The 16,341-nt window shown below is 39.4% G+C and overlaps 1 protein-coding gene across 1 annotated transcript; it reads left to right on the top strand.

Annotated features, from left to right (window-relative positions):
* Positions 1–5,623: 5,623 nt before the first annotated feature.
* Positions 5,624–8,545, top strand: LOC5571766 (ATP-dependent RNA helicase DDX54; the record flags this gene model as incomplete). The annotated part of the gene is given in 3 exon segments (XM_001659848.2): positions 5,624–6,676; positions 6,771–7,391; positions 7,625–8,545. Coding segments are annotated over 3 exon segments (2,367 nt in total). The 3' UTR covers positions 8,477–8,545.
* Positions 8,546–16,341: the final 7,796 nt, after the last annotated feature.

The following is a 16,341-nucleotide window of genomic DNA, read 5'->3' as shown; positions in this document are numbered from 1 at the left end:
CGGGGAAAGATCGCCTCTAGTTTAGTCGATTTGTCAAATTTTAGTGATGGAATCAGTATTCTAAAAAATGTATAGAGGCCCGAGAGGGAAAAACATATGTGAATATCAACTATTTTGTTTGAAATTCATTGTATCAATCTCGAACGGTTATTACTGGATCATCGGCACCCTATAGACTTCTTAGAGACTTGCATTAAAATAGGAACCAAGTCTCTAAAATGAGATCTACTATCGGTCCTAAGATTCTGTAGTCCTCATTCACAAATTGTATAATGCATTACATTGCATTTCTACCTATAGTGATACTGTATGCCCTGGAAATTCGAGAAAACTTCCAATCCGGAAAGGTTCTCGACTAGTGGGATTCGAACCCACAACCTCTTGCTTGGTTATGCTGAGGCTGTCTCTCCGAGCGTCGGAATTTCAGGGTTCGATCCTTCATCCAGTCGACATTAAACGCAACCGGCGCCGAACGGTACTCTTTAGTCAGAAGAAAAATAATTAAACGTAGGAAGCCGGATCCTATTCTTTACACTTTTAATTCACTACGGCAATGGGGTTTTTGGAAACTTTGGCCACCATATGTGTCGTATTGAAGTGCTCCTTATCGCAAAGTTTCAGGCCATTCGGCCGAGAAAAAAACCCATACCAAAGTGGATCATGGAAGGGCCTTGGTAGCTCTGCACCTTACTGGGAGTAGGATGTTATTCCCCAAGCGCATCCCTTAATCAGGATTAGGGAACCCGTCATCACCAGCCAAATCTCGCAGACTGCACTACTTGCAAAAGATTCCGGTTTCCTTCCCGTCTTTAACACTATCTGGATGGGCTATGTAAGCAGAAAAAAGAAAATTTTACGTTGGTTAAAACTTACCTTAAAATTCCCTATCGCGACGACCACCATTAATTATAGGTATTATTTAGGCTGCTACGCTAGTGGCTCTGTTGAAAAAAGACAAAGTATGGTTAAAACTTGTTAAAATTCAATATTTTTTCATTAATTTTGCTTACCAAACGAACTTTGAATCGTCCACGGTGTGGCGCTCTCAATTATAAAATGGTGGAACGATCAAAACAAAGTCCTGCAGTGTTGCCGATATCGAATATCGCAAACATTTAGGGGGTGATATAACAGTCAAGATGTGTAATACTACACATGCATATCAGAACGATTTGGTTGCAGCTGTATCTGTGTAATATTTTTGTATTGTATATGTAAATATTACACAAGTGCAACGTATTTCTGAATGATGGTGTCGTTTTGATGTAATTGGAATGCAACGTGATATTACATCAAAATGGATGTTAATTTGTGTCTGAAATTCGCGAATACATACATTTTCCATTACATCGTCAGCATTACATCGGGCCATATTACATTATTTTTTGCTGTGTAGCCAAACACGGAGTAAAACACTGTAAAAAATATGTACCGGGTACCCCCGTTGGTTTGACCACATTTAATCTGAACACTTTTTAATTTGTACCCCGCTAATTTGCACATCGTTCAGATTAAAAATGGTTCAAACGTCATTTAGCTCATGGAACGAAGTAAAGTGGAATGGAACGCTGTAGAATGGAACGCAGAATCAAAACAAAACAGTGAAAGAGGTGACCAGAAACACGTTTCTAGGGTGACTAGATGTTCAAATTAAAAATGAACCCCGATGGTTTGCATAAGGTATCGTTCAAATTAACGGGGGTGTACGGTAGTTGATTATGGTTCACACATAGTACTACAAAAAAGAATTGTTTATTAATCTGGATCGTAATTTTATTTTGAAGCTACCGTGCACCCCGTTAATTTGAACGGTACCTCATGCAAACCATCGGGGTTCATTTTTAATTTGAACATCTAGTCACTCTAGAAACGTGTTTCTGGTCACCTCTTTCACTGTTTTGTTTTGGTTCTGCGTTCCGTTCCACAGCGTTTCACTTCACTTCACTCCGTTCCATGAGCTAAATGACGTTTGAACCATTTTTAATCTGAACGATGTACAAATTAGCGGGGTACAAATTAAAAAGTGATCAGATTAAATGTGGTCAAACCAACGGGGGTACCCGGTACATAAATAATATAGCGTTATTTTGTGTGAATGAGACAAACTTAATGTTTGATCGTATTGTGTGAAAAAATCTATATCATATCTTGATTGAATCGTTGCGAAACTATTTTTTACCGTGCTTAAATATATCGCGTAAAACTCATCGTACACACATACCGAAGCGTGTCACTATTTGGAATTAGGTTGGAATTAGGTAATATATAGTATAAACTGTAACAATTTGGTGTACATTAAACCCGCATAGAAAAATACAGTTTGTCTTTCATTCCAAACAGTATGTTTCTTTTAACTGTAAATGTTAATGTATCACAAGCAGTTGCTCTTATGTTGAACAATATAGAACCAAAAGCTTTTGACTGTATAAAATGATTTTTATAACGTATTCCAAACAGTAATCCTTTGTTGCAATGTCCACTTATTGTTGGATAATATGGAGCTTAACATTCGCGAAGTATAGTTGAAATGTAAGATTACAGTTTGTCTAACGGTTTGGGCTTGATTTTTCGTTACATACTAATTCAGAGACACTTAACTATATGTTACTTTTTTGCAACAGTTTGGCAAACTGTTACACACATTATTGCGTTCAATGTAACGCTTAAAAATTTTCACCAACAAATTATCATTATTATTACGACTATGACATGCATATTGGCTGTGTAAATTTCAGAACAATAAAAAAACATTTGCTTTAATTAATAATATGCGTTGTTCTTCTTTCTTTAAAAAATCGTTCTATGCAATAAAAATTTCATGCATTTAATGAATATGAAACTGTGTTAATTGTTTTGCGGGTGTATGTTTTCGACAGCCTGTAAAAAAAACAAAACATCAACCGCTTGAACGTTTTTGCGGTCGATTTTACAAATCCTAGTAGAATTATGGAATAAATAAGTTTAAAGTTATCTGAATACATCCTTGTGGACGATTACGTGACAAACAGTATTTTGCTGAATTCCTCATCTCAAATGCAACGCAGGTACCACCGTTGCAAGCAAACAAATTGCTGCAAAACTAGCCTGCAGAATGACTTGTGTTGTCGTCTGCATGAGCTCTGTCAGCAACAAAATCGATCGTTGATAGGAAAAATGGAATTGGACCAACTAAAACCAGTGGCAGGTAATCACTTTAGTAACTTAGATTTTTGTAACAACTGACCATCTGTCAAATCCGCAGGACTGGTCCAGCTGGAAACCTTTTTGTGATGTATTCTGCCGGATGTCGTTCAAAGCTAATCTCGCTACACGGCTCAGCTGGAAGTTTTATGCGCGCATCGACCTGAGATGCATGGCAAGAGTTTTACATGTCAGCCCGGCCCGGCGGAAGGTTTTCTCTCGAACGAAGAGCTACAGTGATGGTGCATCTGGTGCATGATAAATTTAGGATTATGTGATGAATAATAGTGTTTAGGATGTTTTTATCACTATAGAGTGGTGAAAATAGTGTAATATAAATTAAAATAGTGACAGTGTCGGTCAGTTAATTACTGCTACTTCTATATATTGCTACGTTCGGAACGTGTGACAGAACCTAATAAAATGCAGTTATATACTTAATATGATCGGATAATTAAATTGTGATAGATATTTTTTCGACCTATATGTATGTTTTATTGATTTAGTTCAAAATATTCGCGTAGGAAAATGGATTAATCAAAGTGTGAAAATTTATGTTTGATTGATTTTTTTAATGTTTGCAATAGTACTGTAAAAAGCACTGCAATGTGGCAAAGTAGTTAAAAATTGACTTTGTGCACTTTGATTTATCCATTTTTTTATGCGAATCTGTATCCACCATTTATTTTCATATGATATAACCACAACAGAACAGTACAGCATACGTTAAAAATACCATACCATACCATACATCAACAACATAACGTATAGTGTACATTTCTAATTAAACTTTATTGTTCAACTTTATCACGACTGTTTTGATAACAGTAAATTGGCCAATAAATGGATAGTATTTCAACATCTTGGCAAACAGTAAATGAAAAATTTTGTTCGAGAAAATCGTCGTTTTCAAATGGTTACATAACTTAACCGCCTATTTCCCACATTGTTATTTTCCCAAATACCATTTCCCGATCTGTAAAAATCGTTCATGGTACGGTTGGTTTATTGTTATTTTGGACGTTATATAGAACTGTTCATAAATTGTCGCAAATAGTTGCGGATAGTTTCGGAAACTGTGGCTGTATTGTTCCGGTTTATGCGGGAACTAATTGGTTTTTATGGTTTTTATGTTCAACATTGAATCGACTGTTTGTGATACACTAACATTATTAGATAGAGGAAACATACTGTACGGAACGAATGAGAAATTGTGTTTTTCTATGCGGGTTTACCTCTAAGGTTCACAACCACATCTACACTAGGGCACCCATACACTGAAAAAAATCCACACGTTTGATCCGTGTGTTCAAAACTATGGATCAATTCATGAACGTCTATATCGATTTGTTGTGATTTTCTTACAAACTTCGTGTGTGTTACACACAAGGCGAATAGCGACGGTTAGGGCCCATTCACAAATTTCATAACGCTAAAGGGGATGGGTGGGTGTCCTCGTGGTGTTACGGCTCATACAAATTTTGTGAAATATTCATACAAAAAGCGTTACGAGGGAGTGGGTGGGTGTCAGAAATAGCCATTTTTAGCGTTATGAAATTTGAGAATAAACCCTTAGCTAAATTTAGAAAAGTTAACATGCACGCAGAGAACTGAACTATCGAATTTCATACATTTTGCCTTATGAAAGGTGGAACGATTATTGCAATACGAACGCTTTATGTATTGTTTTAGCATCTCTCCACATCAAGGCGTCGGTAGGCGCGTGGTGTACGCTCGGGCCTATCGATCGCAAGGTTCTTGGTTCGATTCCAGGTTGCCGCGTAAACGTATTTTGTTTTCAAATTCTGGTTTCAAAAGGCAAATTTATGAATTTCAACCCGATATCTTGTGGAGAATTTTCATAGGGTTCCTATGTTTCTCGACAGTCCATTTGCCTGAGTGTGGATATCGAACGAGAAACGAAGTTCTGCATGGGTTAGATACGGTTAGATGAGCCTTTCATGAAAAAACCGGCACTCCAGATCCGGGCTCTTGAAAATTTGAATTTGGCTTCGATTCATCTTCACCTCAATATTGCGTTTCTTTTGAAATTTTTCCGTTCTGCGGTAGCCGCCAAGTTCTACCGCAGCTGTCAAAGTTCTACCGCAGACTTGAGAATCATTGTATCATTGAACGAAACCATCTAATCAAAGTATGCTAGTAGAGTTCACAGCTTTGGAAAAACAGCGGAAAACAACAATTATCAGCATGGTTTCCAAGGTATCATAGCAGCCGATCGATGATGCTTTGAAAATCAGTAATGTGACAGCTGCGGTAGCTTTCTGTTCAACCGCAGAACGGAAAGTTATCTCTGAAATTGCAATAAAATTCAACGGCAAGCCACGGCAAGCTTTTCCATTTCACTACGCCATTTTTCTAGAAAACGCCTTAATTCGACCTAATCGCCGTCACCACAATCGAAGTCGACATAACAAAACCAGCGAAACGTCAGTCTTCCACACGTGTTTTTGTTTACCGGTGAAGAGTCGCGGTTCTTCACGCGTTTTTCGGAATTTTGCCAATTTTCGCTAAATTTTCATGGAAAAAAGTGTTAGAAATATCTGAAAAAGTCTCGGTTGCAGTTTAATTAGTGATAGACGCCATGGACACGGAAGATCCGAACGTTCTTCCCGGGTTTTCCATCGAAAATGCCGACCTGGACTTCGACGACGACGACGATGTGATCGGGAAGAAGGGTAAGAAGAAGAAGGGAGGCGGATTCCAGGCCATGGGCCTTAGCATGCCGATCCTGAAGGCCATCCTGAAGATGGGCTATAAGGTTCCTACGCCCATTCAGCGTAAGACTATTCCGTTGATTCTGGAGGGTCGTGACGTGGTGGCAATGGCAAAGACTGGTTCCGGTAAGACCGGCTGTTTCCTGATTCCGTTGTTCGAAAAGCTGAAGCAACGGGAGATTAAATCCGGTGCCAGGGCGCTGGTGTTGACCCCGACTAGGGAGCTGGCTATTCAGACGTTCAAGTTTATCAAACAGCTGGGGAAGTTTACGGACCTGAAGACGATTCTGGTGCTGGGAGGAGATTCGATGGATTCGCAATTTGCGGCCATTCACACGCTGCCGGATATCATTGTGGCCACGCCGGGTCGATTCCTGCATCTGTGCGTCGAGATGGACCTGAAGCTGTCGTCGGTGCAGTACTGCGTGTTTGACGAAGCGGACAGACTTTTCGAGATGGGCTTCGGGGAACAGCTGACGGAGACCCTGAGGAGATTGCCCGAGGCCCGGCAGATGGTTCTTTTCAGTGCGACGCTGCCCAAGTTGATGGTGGACTTTGCCAAGGCGGGACTGAGCGATCCGACGTTGATCCGGTTGGATGTGGAGTCGAAAATTCCGGAAGCGCTGGATTTGAAGTTTGTCTACTGCCGGCCGGATGAGCGATATGCCACGCTGTTGATCTTGCTTCGGGAGGTCATTCCGAGGAGTGCCCAAACGGTTCTGTTCGCCGGGACGCAGCATCACGTCGAGTTGATTTCTTTGGTGAGTATTGGGAATTTATATCATTTAAGTGGGTTATAAATCTTCTGTCTGTCCTAAAAAAGAACGTTACTAATGAAAAAATATTTTTTTGCAGATTCTAACACGAGCCGGAATTCCAAATACCTATGTTTTCTCGAGTCTGGATGCTTCGGCCCGAAAGATAAACACCGCAAAGTTTACCATGAAGAAGGTGAACGTTTTGGTGGTGACGGACATTGCTGCCCGTGGTTTGGACATTCCTTCCCTGGACTACGTGGTGAATGTGCACTTCCCTGGCAAGCCGAAACTGTTCGTCCATCGAGTCGGTCGTTGTGCCCGTGCTGGACGAAGTGGAACGGCCTACAATATCTTCTCCAACGACGATATCGCCCACATGATCGATCTGCACATGTTCCTCACCAGGCCATTGGTGCTGAGTGACGCCCGCTGCATTGGAGTTGCCCCGCCGGATATGGTCGAGGCGGAACATCAACTGGTGCTGGATTACGTGAAGCACATCGATCTGGCAACGGCGTTCCGCATCAGTAACAATGCCTATAAGCAGTACATTGTGACCCGGCCGGCAGCTTCCGCCAGTGCCAACAAGAAGGCCAAGCAATTTAAGATAGGAGAGCTGCAAGTGCTAGAGGATTTCGGCAAGGTGATGGAGAAGTTGAACGAAGATAAGAAGGCCGACAAGCAGAAGAAGAAACAGAAGAAGATAGATGCTGCTCAGGTAAGATCAATTCGATTCTATAACGTTCCACAGGGAACCGTTACATAGAATTTCATTCCCCAACTTGTTATATGGGTACCATATATACACCAAAGTTAAAAAAAATCTTGGCAAATCTTGAATTTGTACACAACCTTGGTGAAACCTAGGAGCTCAACGGTTCAGAAATTGATACATAATACGTTCAAAATCTAAGGAAATTCAAAGAGGATTTTAAATCTTTTCTCTTTCAGAAAAAGCAATCAACTGTTAATCCGGATGAATTCCGCAGTAGTTTCCTAGCTCAGATGAAGAACTACCGGCCGCAGTCGACAATTTTCGAACTGAACCCGAAGAACAACGCCAAGGAGGTGGTGGTGATGGCCGAGAAGCGAAACAAGGACACCATCAAAATCGAGAAACACAAACAGAAACAGTTGGAACTGGAACTGGAGGAACAGAAAAAGGCATCCGCCGAAAATGTGCCAGACGAAGACGAATATCCGAAGAAAAAGAAACGCAAACCAGTTAAAGATGAGGAAAACTTTATCTCCTATCAGTCCAAGGATGCCGTCGAAGAGGACGGCTACGCTATCAATAGCTTTGCCAAGGAGGCCAATTCGGCGGAACTTACGGTCATTGGCGACACGGCCGCAGACCAACGGTCCCACCAGCGGCTGCAAAAGTGGGATCGCAAGAAGAAGAAGATGGTCAACGTGGTCAATCCCAAGGCGGGTAAGATTCGAACGGAGCATGGCGTCTGGATTGCGGCTTCGTACAAAACCGGCCGGTACGACAAGTGGAAGGAGCGCACCAAGGTTGATGAGCAGATGGCCCGCCAACGGCAGGACAGCGATGGCAGCGACGGAGAGGAGGCCGTGTCCGTACAGAAGCACGACTATCCGCATACCCACTGGGGTCGACACAACGCCAAGCTGGATCAGAAGAAGATGCGCGATTTGGGTCTGAAGTCCGCGGACCAGATCGTGAAGGAGCGGATACAGAAGGAGACCAAACAGGCCAAGGAGAGGGTGGCACGGCTGCGCAATTTGGCTCGGAAGAAGAAAACGCTGGGAAAGAAGATGGCGAAGTCGAAAGGCAAGTAGAACCAGGTAAAAAGTTAGATTTGTATATTGAGCACTCAATAAGATGTCTTAAAATTTTTGATAAATTTATATCGAGCTTTGGAATGAATCCGAACGCGCCATTTTACCTGTTAAGCGAAATATGCGATTTGATTATGGGGATTACCCAAATGATCGAGCTACAGCGTAGCGTCACGCCATTATTCAGGGTGGCCACCGAACCGGGAAAAACGGTAAAAGCAGGAAAAAGACGGGAATTCGATTCTACCGGGAAAAAGACGGGAAAAACCGGAAATTTGAAATGGATACCGGGAAAATCATGTTGAACGACGAACATTTTTGAGCTATAAATATACAAACCAGAAGTTGTGGAAAATCTTTACACTATGCGTCTTTAACATATTTCACTTTGCTCATAAAATCGCTAACCAGGATTTGAAATATTTTTCAAATCTTTCCACTACTGCCAGGAATAACATTTTTTGAACTTTTCTCAAACTTTTTTGACTTGATGATTCGAATCAAGGTTCAATCATTTTTTTTTCTTACAATCAATTAAAGTATCTAATGTATCATTCTTCAAAAAAAAAACGACAAAGAAATAATAAGTAACATGCTTCTACATGTGTAGCTACAGTGCTGTTCTGAATAATAGCAGCGCATGTCGATTTTCATACAAAATGCTCAACTTTGACATGCTGTAGTTTTGTTCCCTTTCAAGCAATCGAACTGAAATTTTCTCCACAAAACTACAAATATGATCAATTTTGTAACTACAAAATTTCAGTTTTTTCTGAGTCCCTGCCGAAAAGTGAGACACTAGGTGAAATTTTTCGAAAAAATAGCAGTTTTTCATTTTAAAACTTTTCTTCTACAAATATTTTAAACATTTTCGGTTTAGGTGTAGGTTTGATAAGTAGGAGGAGATTGTTCCAATGGTAAGTGATATACAATTTAAAACTATAATGTCAAGCCGAAATTCAAATTTTTAAAACTGCTATTTTTTCGAACAATTTCACCTAGTATCTCACTTTCCGGCAGGGGCTTAGAAAATTTTGAAATTTTGTGTTTACAAAATTGAGCATATTTGTAGTTCTGTGGAGAAAATTTCAACTCAATTGCTTGAAAGGGAACAAAACTACAGCATGCCAAAGTTGAGCATTTTGTATGAAAATCGACATGCGCTGCTATTATTCAGAACAGCACTGTATGTTTAATTTTCATCTTAAACTTCACACTAAGAATAAATCACAGATTTCTGTGTGATTTCACCGAAATCCCAACAGCAGAAATTTCGGTGAATTACTTCTTATTAAAAGCAGCCTTTCTGGCGCTTTTCTGACAAATGGTGATGAACTAGCCGTATGCGCTCAAAATCACCTTAATAAGTAACAAAACAAAAAAATCGGTGAATCGTTCGGTGATATGTAACCGTTCGTGAAGCTAGAAAACGTTCAGCTGTCAAAAGCACCGAAAAGCTGGGTGTTATTTTTACAATTTTTCTGTGGATTTTTTGTTCAATTTCGTAGATTTTAGCATACGTTTCAGTAAGTTTTAAATTTCTGGTGATGACTTGTTTCCATTATTGACATTTTATAGTTCTTCCGCCTAAATAGCGCGAACAAGATTGATGATTGAAATGAAAACATTCAACAACGGAAGCTATTTGGAATTTAATCTTTTTACGCAGTTGTAAACATGGCCGCCTAATGAATTCACTGATTATCAGGGGGGCCAGATAGCCGTAGCGGTAAACGCGCAGTTATTCAGCATGACCAAGCTGAGGGTCGTGGGTTCGAATCCCACCGGTCGAGGATCTTTTCGGGTTGGAAATTTTCTCGACTTCCCAGGGCATAGAGTATCTTCGTACCTGCCACATGATATACACATGCAAAAAATGGTCATTGGCATAGTAAGCTCTCAGTTAATAACTGTGGAAGTGTTCATAAGAATACTAAGCTGAGAAGCAGGCTCTGTCCCAGTGGGGACGTAACGCCAGAAAGAAGAAGAAGAAGACAGTGTGAATTTCGGTATATGGTAAAAAGATGGGCTTTCACCGAACTTTAAGTTAATTTTTCAAAGACTTTTGTAAAATTTTAACTTTCACCGAATTTTCAGTGAATTTTTGACAATTTACCTATGTTGAAACCGCTGTTGTTCAACAGAAAAAAAGTTGAATCATATTTCACAGTACGAATTCTGTGGATTATTTAACAGATTTTTATGTTTCATCCTAAGTGTGTTCTTTGCTTTGTAGAGCTCTTTATTTTCATGAAGAAGAAATAGAAAGATAAGAAATTGAGTTAAAATATCATCGATTAGCTAAATTAAAAACCGGGAAAAAAGCGGGAATTTCAAAATGGAAACTTGGTGGCCACCCTGATTATTATTATTTATTTATTAGGTTTTACATCAATTTGCTTGATAAAACCTCACCAACAATATTTCGTGAATTCACTCGGCTCAAGGCCGCTTCTTTCCATCCTCGACTTCGTCCCACGCTCTCCAGGTCCTGGTGCACCTGGTCAATCCACTTAGCTCGCTGCGCCCCACGTCTTCTTGTTCCGACCGGATTCGTGGCGAACACCATCTTTGCCCGGCATTCTTGCAACATGCCCTGCCCAGCGTATCCTTCCAGCTTTAGCCACCTGCAGGATACTGGGTTCGCCGTAGAGCTGGGCGAGCTCGTGGTTCATCCTTCGCCGCCACACGCCGTTCTCCTGCACGCCGCCGAAGATCGTCCTTAGCACTCGGCGTTCGAAAACCCCAGAAGCTTGCAAGTCCTCCTCGAGCATAGTTTACGTCTCATGCCATTAGAGAACTATTGGTCTTATGAGCGTTTTGTACATCGTGCATTTGGTGCGGGGGTGAATTTTTCTTGACCGCAGTTTCTCCTGAAGCCCATAGTAGGCACGACTTCCGCTGATGATGCGCCTTCGTATTTCCCGACTAACATTGTTGTCAGCCGTCAGCAAGCATCCGAGGTAGACAAACTCGTTTACCACCTCGGAGGTATCCCCGTCTATCGTGACACTGCTTCCAAGGCGGGCCCTGTCGCGCTCAGTTCCGCCAACCAGCATGTACATACTTTGTTTTGGTCGCATTCACCCATAGTCCGACTCTTGTTGCTTCGCGTTTAAGGCGGATGAACAAATATGCCACCGTTTCAAATTTTCTCCCAATAATATCCATGTCGTCCGCGAAGCAAACAAATTGTCCGGATCTCGTGAAAATCGTGCCTCGACTGTTAAGTCCGGTTCTCCGCATGACACCTTCAAGCGCAATATTGAACAACAGGTACGAAAGTCCGTCGCCCTGTCGTAGTGTGACCCAAGTAACACCGAAAACATCTTTCTAAAAGCAGATAGAAAATGATGTTATATAACAGCTTTATTGGTGGAATTTATTACTACTTGAGTAATATTAAAGCTATTGAACAGTTTACAGAAAACATAATTTGCCCAAACATTCATTGGAAGAGTGACGAATTGTCTAGGTAATATTAAAGCTCCATGTACATCTAAATAACTTCATAAGGACTTAATTCTCACTTGATGACATTGATCAAAAGCAAACTTCAAAAATGTATTTTAAAATGGGTTTCACACAAATGTCAACGTCAACCCAAACAATTTCTAACCGCTCCTATTTACCAGTGTTTACTTCCATAATTGTGAAGTTCTGTCACACAATAGTAAAGATTGTGCTCCATTTTAAAGCATTCTTAAGTCTGCTGGTGTTTCATCGGTATGTTCTGTGGGAGCTGAAAACTATATGGAGTTCTACTTTGGTGGCTGTTGCTCAACGACCAGCATTCAGAGGCCTCGGAATTCAATCAATAGGCGTGTTGCTTTTGACGTTACTTCAGGCTGTTTCGTTCGAGTTCCACAATAGAACTTCTATAACTTCGTTCTGTTGCCGTATCAAGACGTCCTATTTCCTTTGCAGCGGTTCGTCACACTCCCGTTAAACTTAATTGAACGCCTTTTTTCTGAATGCCGCGAAAATTTCGGTGAATACAATGTTTTCGGATCCGATTTGTGATTTGTGGAGCTCTTACTATATGTTTGAAGCTCTTATTATAAGCTTGAAGCTCTTATTTTAAGTTTATTCAATAAATTATTAACTACCGCGATGATAAAGTTCTTCATTATCACCGGAATGTTTACAAACAAACAATATTTTGACGTTTTGATTGATTTTGATTTTTTAGAAAATAAGCTATAATTAAGTTATTTTAGTGTTATAATGACTATGGAAATACACAATAATAACTCATTTGAGAGAATGTTGTAAATATGCTCTTATAATGTATTACTGAAGTAAATCGTAAGTATATTTGCAAACATGTTATTAGGCTGTCGTCAAAACATAAATTGAACGTAATAATAATACATTTCTTCATCATAGCAGGATTTGCATGCAGAAGAAAGAAAGAATGCATTTTAAAGTACCGATCATAAATATGAATCTGCAAAAGCAATGCCCTAAACTTTGAGATCGAAGATATGAATGGTTAGTTGATTTAAACATGGACATTTCCAAATTGAAAAAGTATTAGGTGAAATCAATGTGACCAGTAGAATTTTAATTTATTATCATAAATTTAATCAGTATCCACATCATTTTGGACTTTCAATACAAGTATGTGTTGGAAATATAAACTGTCTAAATATTTTTCGACGGCACAGTAAGCTCTGTGCCATATTGGTTTGTTTTGTCTATCAAAACAAATGTTTCAAGAAAACTGCAATTTGAATGATTTCGTATTTCATTTTCCAATTACATTGATGGCGCACGAATTATTGGAGAGTGAAATGAAAAATTGCGCCATGTATCTTGAATCGCATTGAAAACATGACTCTCATTGTTGAATATAAAAACAAATCAAACTGATTTTTATAATTTGACTTATAATTGACGATCATTGACTTCATCATTTGGATTTTTTTTTTCGGGTTGTAGAGGCCTCATATATATCAAAGATATTTTTTCTTTTAATTGTTTTTAATTGACTCTACTTCACATGCAGCTGGATATACCCATGAGTAGTTTGTAATACACATGTTTTCTGAAAGTTCGATAACTTGCAAATAGCCTAATTTCAACTTTTGCATATTGCTGTAATATAAATGTTTTTACCAAGTTGTATCACTAGCATGTAGCTTGATTTCAACATATGTAAGTGATTGTTATATGCATGTCTTTTGTAAGAATTAATTGTGGATAAAACACCCAATTATAGCTACCTGGGTTGTAAATGCAAACGTTACTTCTATGATGTTTGAAATGCGTCTATAAAACGACTTATGAACACATTTACTACATCTTTAAATTCATTGCGAGACATCTATAAGATGTTATATAAGCCGCCATTTTTTGCGCTTTTTCAGCTGTACAAGTGTATGTTATTGAGCCAATAATGCTAGAAAAATACAACCGAAGATGTATGAATCGTGAATTTTAAACTTTTATACAGCTAGCTGTGTTAGTTGGGTCGAGCTTCCCGGGAAAGCTGTTCTCGTCCATGATTTTCCATAGTTCTACGCAGTCGATACTATCATATGGCGTATTGAAATCGATGAACAAATGGTGCGTAGGGGCCTGGTACTCACGGCATTTCTGGAGGATTTACCGCACGGAAAAGATCTGGTCCGATGTCGTTGAAACCTGCTTGATAACTTCCTACGAACTCGTTTGCTATAGGTGATAGACGACGGAAGAGAATCTGGGATAGCACTTCGTAGGCGGCGTTTAGGATAGTGATTGCACGATAATTTTCACACTCTAGTTTGTCGCCCTTTTTTGTAGATGGGGCATATTACGCCCTGCTTCCACTCTTCCGGTAGCTGTTCCGTTTCCCAGATTCTGACTATCAGCCGATGCAGAGAAGCGGCCAACCTGTCCAGGCCCATCTTGATGAGTTCGGCTCCGATATCATCCTTGCCAGCGGCCTTGTCGTTCTTGAGCTGTTGAATGGCATCCTTAACTTCCCCCATCGTGTGAGCTGGTTGGTTTCTACTGCCCGATATACTTTTGGGATCTCCTTCAGTTATTTCTCTATTGATTCCAACACAGTCTCCTAAAAACCTTCCAGCGTTGTTTCAAGGGATGTTTTGAGGAATTTCCTCGTTATTTGCTTTAGAGAATACATGAGCACTATAACGCTTTACTTGACTGTTTTGATTTCCTCAGTTGTGATTATAGTAGATCTTCCAAAGCTTCCTACAGGAGCTCTTGTAAAAAAAAAACATTCCACAGTTTTTAAAGAAATACATTTGAGAATTAGGAAGATCTACGAGAAGACCAGCAAATAACATCAGCATCAGCTAATACTCAGTTGATCGGTTTAGTAATGCCCGATGTGACTGTCAGTAACGAATCCATTGTAAAAGCATCAAGTAAGCTTAAAGCTTCAACGTGTCTAGGACCTGATGGAATTCCCTCCCTGTTTTTGAAGAACTACATTGACTGGTTACTCGTTCCCCTGCGAACATTTTTCAACAAATCAAGACTAACAATTCAAAAGGCCTCATCTCCAAAAAGTAAACAATGAGAAAAACGCAATCTTGTTTTGTCAACCAATAAATCAAATTTTTATAATGAATGTATGCATTGTATGTTATTTTATCGTCCAGAAAGTCGCTGAACAAACTGATTTATAGCAATAAATATTCATTACTATCATTTTAGCAAAAAATCCTGCTAAAAAAACGAGTCAAAGGAAATGAGGCTTTTATTTCACCAAAAGCTATGCAGCCCTTTTGATTTGTGCCCATAGACGCCGGCCGTCGCTGATGAGGCCTGTGAGTTGACGCCTTTGTTTACTCTAAAATGTGTTGAGGCCTTCTAATTGTGGCTTGTTTTTTCATCATCTTCAGATGTGGCCTTTTGAAAATCATTAAAAATTGATGATGATGATGATGATGATGATGATGATGGTCCCACCACATACCCCTACAAAGGTTTGAGCGAGACGATATATCTTTAAGATAATTAATTATGATCAATGTTAACCAGATTTGCAAACAATAAACGGTCTGATTATTTCAACAGATATAAACAACATTACAAGTTCCCATACTATACAGCAAAAAAAAATGGTAAAAATCTGTTGATCTCAACCACACTTTTCATAAGTTTTAATAGTGATCAAGAAAGTTCAACAAAATCCAAAACATTGCCAGAATTGATAACCCCGCCGATGATGTCAAAACTATCGGAAACATTTGCATTTTCAAGAAATTTCCGACATTCAACCAGAAAACTTACTACTAATGCATGGCATCCACCAACAGCATAAATTCTCAATTCAAATGATAAGTAATCAAACAGTCATTTATACCTGTGTACCGCGCGCGGGACTCAATCCTCCGTAGACTACACATAAAAAGGAATAAACTATAACTACGTCAATATATAAAAAATCCATCATCATCATCGAGGCGAACATCGTAGTTTATTAGTGCCCCAATAATTATTAAACATATTTTACAATATAGTCAATACAAAATATCCGTTAGTCAAAACTTCGTCAAGATACAATATTAGTCAAGTACAAAAAAGTTAACATGTAGCTGTTCAGAAGGCAGCTTTGACGTGTGAAATACATAGTCTCTTAAACTGTGATAGAGTTGCAGCGCGTTTGATGTGTATAGGCATCGAATTGAAAACATTTATTCCTTTAAAAAACAAAGAGTTTTGTGAAGCACCGTACAAAAACTGTGGTGTTCTTAATTCAGTCGCGTTTCTAGTATTATATCTATGAATGTCACTTCCTCTTTCAATTCGATCACACAAATATCGAGGCAACAAACCGTTAATTACTTTAAAAATGAACACCATCGTCAAGAATACAATTCTTTGCTTCACCGATAACCACTGAA

The sequence above is a fragment of the Aedes aegypti genome, chromosome 2 (assembly GCF_002204515.2).
Source record: "Aedes aegypti strain LVP_AGWG chromosome 2, AaegL5.0 Primary Assembly, whole genome shotgun sequence".
Classification (NCBI taxonomy): Eukaryota; Metazoa; Arthropoda; class Insecta; order Diptera; family Culicidae; genus Aedes; species Aedes aegypti.
This window is presented reverse-complemented; position numbering and strand designations above follow the sequence as displayed.